Source organism: Sceloporus undulatus, chromosome 1 (genome assembly GCF_019175285.1).
Source record: "Sceloporus undulatus isolate JIND9_A2432 ecotype Alabama chromosome 1, SceUnd_v1.1, whole genome shotgun sequence".
In the NCBI taxonomy this organism is placed as follows: domain Eukaryota; kingdom Metazoa; phylum Chordata; class Lepidosauria; order Squamata; family Phrynosomatidae; genus Sceloporus; species Sceloporus undulatus.
Genome location: NC_056522.1, coordinates 263,528,464 through 263,536,303, shown reverse-complemented (window position 1 = coordinate 263,536,303; position 7,840 = coordinate 263,528,464). Strand labels below are relative to the sequence as shown.

Sequence of the window (7,840 nt, the reverse complement as noted above, 5' to 3'; positions counted from 1 at the left end):
TTTGGAATTATGGAATTACTGCAGAAATAATCCAGTTTGAGACCACTTTGACTGCTTTGGCTCAGTGCTAGGGAATCCTGGTAACTGTAGTTTATTGTGGCACCAGAGTGCTCTGATAGAGAAACCTAGGTGTCTCATAAAACTACAGTTCCCAGAATTTCCTAGCATTAAGCCAGGGCGGTTAAAGTGATTTCAAACTGGATAATTTCTGCAGTGTGTTTTGGACAATTGTTTGAATATTTGAAATATTATGATAGTCAAGCCAGATATTTTAACGGGTGGATGCTGGACAGCTCACTAAGTTCTGTTCAGCACCATCCATTCCCATCTGTTTCTAGCCAAGGGCAGCTAATCAAAAATCACCATCATAAATGCATGTACCGGGGAGTAGGTCCCTTTGAATACAGTGGAGCTTACCAGGAAGTAGACATATGGAGCAGCCAGAACTGCAAAGCCCATCTCTCACAGAGCAAAGCCAAAATACACCATTCCCAATACAAGCCAAACCACATGTTTCACAACCGCTATTTCACATCTCTCTTAAATGGCAAACAAAATACAATATAGTTGGCCCTCCATATCCATGGATTTTTTTAATCCACAGATTCAAGCATCCATGGCTTGAAAATATTTTTTAAAATATATAAAATCCAAAAAACAAATCTTGATTTTGCCATTTTATATAAGGGAGGCCATTTTACTATCCTTTGTATTTAATGGGACTTGAAGATCCACAGATTTTGTTATCCGCAAGTGGTCCTGGAACCAAACTCCAGTGGATACCGAGGGCCCACTGTAATAACAAAATAAACATCTATCACTCTTTTGTGATACCCAGAGTCTGTTGCCTGAGGCAGCCACCTCACTATGTTTAATAGTAGAGCTGGCCCTGCCTGTATAATATGGAAATAATCCTGTCTCCCAAGGTAAGACAAACTGCTTATCACAGAACCCTTCAGCAACCACTGACAGTAAATAAGTCATAAATAAGTGAATCAATAAACCAGGATGCAAAGGTTAAACTACTTTGTCAGCAAAATGCCATTTGCAGCATTATTTCCTCATGTAAGGGTGAAAGGAAGATCCACGATGACAATAAATGAAGAAAACTAGATGATCTGCTTTGCTTGGATTTTCCCCGTATGAATCTGATGGCTCTTTTCATTCACTTCTGCACCTATGTGTTCTTTGTCCTAGTAACAGTACTGCATGCTCAGGAACTGAATGAATGTAAGTATTTTGGAAGAATAAGAATCAATACTTTGACAGAATTCTCTTTTTAAAAAACAACAACAGAAAAGGATTAGTGGTTTAGTTATATCAACAGAAGAACAAAAGACATGGGTACTTTCAATATGTAGCATTAACTTATAGATGATTATTTGGAACTGAAATCTCAGAGTCTAGTGGAGTTTACTCTTCTGTAAGCATGAACAGAAGCAGAGCAAAAATGCCGAAGTACCCTGTATATTGCAAGTGTATGCCTGGGGAAGAATCTTTATAGTGTTTCTAAAAGCTCATGACATTTTTTCAGTAGATCATTGAACTGCCAGATTAACAATATTTCAAATCTTTTAAGCTACTAGACATAATAGTACTAGTACTAAAAATGAACAGTTTTGTAAATAGAATTTACTGTATAATAATTAATTAGATAATTCAAATAATTAATTTTGAATTAACTATCTGAATGGGAATAATTTTACATTATCTCCAGAAAAAGAAATTCAGTCTCTAAATTTATCATGGACTTGGTTTAGTGTGTACACTTGGCAAAGACAGAAGCAAAGATTCTGAACAATGAAAAGGCCAAACATTGACGTGTCCCAAGTTTAGATATCAGATAAAAATATTATTGTTTAGAAGCATGACTTGCATACCATACCATGTTATATTAACTGTCCTATGAGGCATTTGACTCTTACTTGTTACAAATAGGATATCACAATAAAGTATAAACCACTAGTAATCAGTTCAACTCATAGGGGGTGAGGGGGGGTGCATGGAGTGCGGATCATACGAGGTGACACCCTAAGAAGAGATGACACCACTGCTCCTCAAATATCTGTTTTTGGGCAGAAACAGACTGTAGCATTTGCCTGTATCCCATTAAAATGTTGAAAAGATCGTGTGAGTGGGGTGAACCTCCATGGAAGGAGAAAGGAGCAGTCCAGTTTTTTAAAAAGATATAATTTTAAATTTTTTAATTCAAAATTTTATATTCTTTTAAAATTTTCTTGAAAAACATCACCTTCTACTGAATTTTCACTTCAGTCATATAAAACTATGTATATATAAACACACTGAAGGTGTGTGTGTGTATATGTGTGTGTGTGTGTGTGTGTGTGATATTGCAATTTAAAGGTATAATTTTAATTTTGCTAGTTGTTTATGTCACAACTATTACCATTACATTCAGAGATATGCAGGAATTATGATTTATAAGTAACATTAGTACAAAAAAACATTACTTAAGGAGCGTTATAGATGGACCCATAGAGGCGCCGTTGTCACATGCGAGGGGCGGTGCTTTTAGACGCCCCTCGCACATGATGAGGGCATCAAAATGGCAGCGCCTTATACAGATGGGCACCGCCATTTTGACGTGACAGATGCCTAGCGTCCGCACGTAGCAGTGCAGTTGTGACACTGCAAGGGCACCATTTGCGCTTTGCGGCGTCATAACTGCGCCACAAGGAGAACCCACTTTTTGTGGGTTCTTTTTGCTGCGTGGAAGAGCCGCGCGGTTTGTCCACTATGGCTCCTTTGCACAGCAAACAAGGGCAGCGGCAGACTGCCCTTTTGGGTGGTCTGTAATGCGCCAAAGATTCTGTATAATGTGGTATGGGAAGAAGACAATGGAGGGTGACACCGTTACCACACCGGGTGACGCCAACTTTGGTGATACCACTGCTCATAGTGACAGATTTTATGGTTTCTATTGAATAAGTATGTTCACAGGGATACAATGTTTCCTTTCTCCCCCACTAGATTGTTCTGTGGAGAATCCCAACCCAAGTATTGAGGAGAACAATGATCCTGGGATTGTGGTTGCCAACATTACAACAGCAGTTGGTGTCACAGTAACAATTGACCCACAATCAACAATGAACCCACATTGGTTTGAGATAAATGGCTCACAACTTATCCTGAATCATTCAGTGGATTATGAGGTAAATGACTGGAAAAGTTGAATAAACCTGACTGGGGATTAATGGCATAGTAAGACTAGTTAGGCCTTTATCCAGAAAATCATTATATGTGTGCCCAAAGATATAAAGACTATGAAGTGGGAGTGAATCAATACAGTACAGCCAAAGTCTAAATACACCTAGGCAAATGTAGTAAAGTATAGGCTTGTCAGAGTGAAAACTGGAGACAGCTCCTTCACCTGTAAGGGTTGTGCAGCAGAGGGAATTTGAGCAAGTATTGCTTTTCTTGTACGCAGGGAACAAGCAACACTTGCTAAAATTCCTTCTTCTACCCAGCTATTAAGGGGTAAGGGGGCATCTCCAGTTTTCACAGTGGCAACTGTAAGTAATTCAGTAGTTATAACATTAATACTAAATGAAATTTGAAAATGAGTTGGGCTTCTTTTATCAATTATTCAAGTGATTTTGTACTTTAAGTGTAGTTTTACTTCTGTAAATTGGGTAGAAAACTGTCATTCCACCACCCCTCTCCTTATAACTCTAAAAGTAAATGAACAACTGACTTTCGTTTCTGAGAAGGAAATAGAAAGTTTTGGGCAGCAAGTGCAGTCCTTTCAATAGTGATTAGACCTTGGTGGACTGGGAGTGGCGCTGAGAAATTGCAGAGCGCTCTCTCTGTTGCTCTGTCTCACTCTGTGCTGTCTTCAAGCAACAGCTGGCCCTGGCCTCCAGATATGAAATGGTGGAAACATCCTGCTCCAGGCAGCAATATTTATTTATTTATTTTGGTGTATTCCCAGGGAACTCGAAGAATATCCCCACATGCCTCATGTGACCACAGTCTGAGGTGGCACCTATTCCCATAAAGAGTCCCCTGCCCCATTACAAAGTTTGAGGCCAGAATTCTTATTTGCAACTCAGTGCTACAGCTATAGCTAAAGGGTGGCAAAATGAAGACATTGAACCCCAAATAAGAATTCTGCTCCTCAAAATGTTTAGCCGCCTTGTGTCCCATTGTTGAGAAAAAGGTCAGATAACAACAAACAAACAAACAAACAACATTTCTTCAGTCCTTAAATATCTACCACAGAATTAGCTTAATACATCAGCTGAGAATTTAGAAATCCAGTTTAGCCATTCAAACAAAAAGGCCAGGCAAAGTTCAAACAAAGATTATGAGAGTTGTAGGTGCAAACAATTTTCAGTGTCTCAGTATCTGCAGTGACAAAGTAACTTTGTTTAAAAATGCATTTGTTATTTGGAACTGAATTCAAACTTTCTTCTTGATAAATATGCCTATGATTAAACTGCAAGAAAACTTTACATTTCTCATGGGACTCAAAGTTTGTGAAACCTACATGTAAATTATTATTTTCCCCATTTTTATTGGCTGGGCTCCCAGGAACTATTTTTGGCATATTCAAGGTTTTATTTGCACCCAGTGTTGTTTTTCTTTGATTTTTTTTGAGACACAAATTCACTCATATTTTTGAATGTCTACAAAAGGGGAACAAAATGTGGGTTCAGATACACAGACCCCCCTCCCCTTGATTGTGTAGATTGAGTCCTGTTGTATTTTTGGAAGCAACCATATTTTCAAGAAGAGTAGTATCCACCCACCCACCCATGATTCTTAATTTATATCCTCCCTTCCTCCTGATATGGGACCCACATTTAAACCATATTATCACATGAAATGAAATGGTTGGTACAAGAACTGAGAAGATGGAAATTCAGATAAAATGTGTACTTTGTAAACTCCTAAAAAACACCAAGTGAAATAATGTTTTCTTTTGGTATCAGCCAAGAAGCACCACTTTAAAATAAGTCACAATGTACGTACATAGCATCCACATGTTGCGTTGTGCTTGTGACATCACAAGTGCACCATTAGTGCACTCGGGCGTCGCAAGCACGACGCAAAAGAACCCGCTTTTTGCAGGTTCTTTTCTTGCCGGCAGGAAACTACACGGTTTATCCACTGTGGCTTCCCACCGGCGGAAAAGGAGGCACCGGCAGACTGCCCTTTTTGGGTGGTCTGTATCCCACCATTGTCTGTTGGCGCCTCCTTTTCTGCCGGCAGGAAGCCGCAGTGGATAAACTACGCGGTTTCCCGCCAGCCAAAAAAGAACCTGCAAAAAGCAGGTTCTTTTTGCGGCGCCTGAGTGTGCCAATGGTGCACTCGTGATGTCACAAGTGCAACACGACGTGCGGACGCTATGCATCCATCACGTAATAATGGCAGAGCCTGTGTAGACAGGGCACCACCATTTTGACGCCCCCAGTACGTACTAGGGTTAGAGAGCGTCTGCGTGGTGCATGCTCCCTAACCCTAGTACCGCCGCCGCCACACCACATTTTGCCTGTCTGTAACGGGCCAATAGCTGTTTTCTTAATACAGTATTTTTCATTGCCTGTAGATATGGAACAGTTCAACCTTCTCTATTTTCAGCCTCATCCCAGGCACTCATTGCCAACTCTTTGAAGTGAAAATAATTCTTCTATTTACTTATCTGTCACCAACTGAAGGTAGCCCTGATAGGACTTTTAATGATGAAAAGCAAACTTGGGAGGCTGTAGATCTGAGAAGACAAGTAAAGGGGATGTCATGCACTCGTGCTCCAATCGCTGGCAGAACAGTGTCAGAAACATGACTAAGTAGCTATCATGGACAAGTTATGGATGAGTAAATCTAGGCAAATATTCTGTATTCATGATTGCTGTGTAGTTACGACTGTGACACTATTGTCACAGTTGTAACTTCCCCCCAACCTACTTTACCAGGCAACAGCTGCATCTGAAAAAGGAGTTCCATTTTGCTGATCATGCCAAGGGAGAATGTTTCCATCAGGTTTGGAGGGGGTTAGGCCAGAAGAGGTTATCTAGTTAAGTATATTGAACTAAGTAGCTGATGTAGCTGATGTAGAACACGAGCCAGCATCTTTACAAATGCTATTTGGTCATCTCAGGGTTTTGGGTGGAGGTTTTTGGCAGAAAACTGCATGGGTCTTAGTTTGGGCTAGGAGCATGTTCTATGTATGGGCCACACCATATTATAGCTATGGGGAAAGGCAAAATGGGGGCACTGCCCCCACACCATAAGAATTCTGCCCCTATGAAATTTTACTTCAGCCCACAAATTTCTACCACTGAAGTAAGTTAAACTTTACTTGAGCATTCAGACGTAATTTATATATCCAAAGAAAAGGAACAGGCAAATTTACCAAAGGAACACAAACACAGAAAATGCAGGAACCCTAGGTGTGAACAACTTGTAGCACTAGAAATTTGGGTACTATAGGAACAATCAAATACTGTAGTTGGGTTGTTTCATGGCTGTCCATCCAAAGAAGTACATGAAGGGACGCCCAGGCCTTAAATAGTCTACCACTCTGTTCCCATCATGTACGTGTTCAGGAACCCTGTGCTCTATGCAAATACTCCTGGTTTCTGAACATGGAGGCCGTCACAAGAATGCCCTGCTTTGCAACATTTGTCACTGTGCTCGTCCTGGTACTAATTTAATCACATGTTGTTTGTTACATGGTTGCATGGCAAACCACCCCTGCTTAAATTCCTTCTTCTACACAACCATTAAAGATATAAGAACCCTCTCCAGTTTTCAATCTGGCAATCCTACTTTTTCTCTTTTCCCACTGTAGATGTGTAGCCAGATGCTGCCTGTCTGGGCCCCCTTCAATGTCCCTTGGCTACCAATTGGTCATGGGAATGTACCCTAGAGTTGAAAAGGATTGTTGTGTTGGAGTGGAGGTATTCTGGCATAGTGTGATGCTGTAGCAGTCTGATGTAGGATCTCAGTCACAGAGTCCTGAAAAATGCAAAAGCTCACTGACTATTTTGTGAAATTATTGTTGGCCTATTTAGGGGATTTGGTTTTTGACATGTTTCAAAAAAACAGGACATTGCTACATAACAAATCAGGCCATTGGTTCATTCCAGTATTTTAGACATTGGTTGCGCAAGTTTTCAAACTGGCTTCAAGCTTCCCAGCCCAATCTGGAAATGCCGAAGATTCTTAATGCAAAGCAAATGCTTATTCATGACTTCCAATGCTTTTAGTATATAGGGGCTTTGTTACTCATTTATAATATCTAGTTTGTCCCTTAAAGAGCTGGATAGGCAGACAATATTTGCATTGAGCAATAGAATAGACTGAGACCAGCTTCTGTGTCATCTTGACAGGGAGGTAATGGCTATTAATTTGAAAATTACATGAATTTTCAGATATGGGGACTGAACTGTCTTTAAGATGCTCTCTCATCATCTATGTTAAACTCTTCTCCCATGGTTTATATTCATATCTTGTTACTGTTAACTTGGAACTGAGAAAAAATTACTGGTATTTGCAAGTCAAATTGACATACTGGTTAATGCAGTTTTTACCGTGAGTCAGTCTATTCCATTTTAAATAAAAAAAAAACCTCTCAAAAGCTCAGGAATAAAAACCATTTTAGCAAAGCTTAGAATAAATAATATTATTTATTGAAGGTGTTCTAGATTGCCCCATTTTAACAAATCAGGACAAACAACCACGTTTAATACACTAACAGTTCAAGCTATGTACAATCCTTTATAGCAGACATTATTGTCATGCGCAGCTGGAGACATTTTGTGCAGTCAAAAAAATAAAATAGGAAATAGGAAATAGGTTTCTATGCAGAAATATA

The 7,840-nt window shown here is 39.8% G+C and overlaps 1 protein-coding gene across 1 annotated transcript in view; it reads left to right on the top strand.

Annotated features, from left to right (window-relative positions):
* Positions 1 to 1,151: 1,151 nt before the first annotated feature.
* The window catches only part of CDHR5 (cadherin related family member 5), a 54,561-nt gene continuing 47,872 nt past the window's right edge, over positions 1,152 to 7,840 (top strand). The window contains 2 exon segments of the mRNA XM_042449952.1: positions 1,152 to 1,230; positions 2,992 to 3,173. Coding sequence (XP_042305886.1) covers positions 1,152 to 1,230; positions 2,992 to 3,173 — 261 coding nt within the window.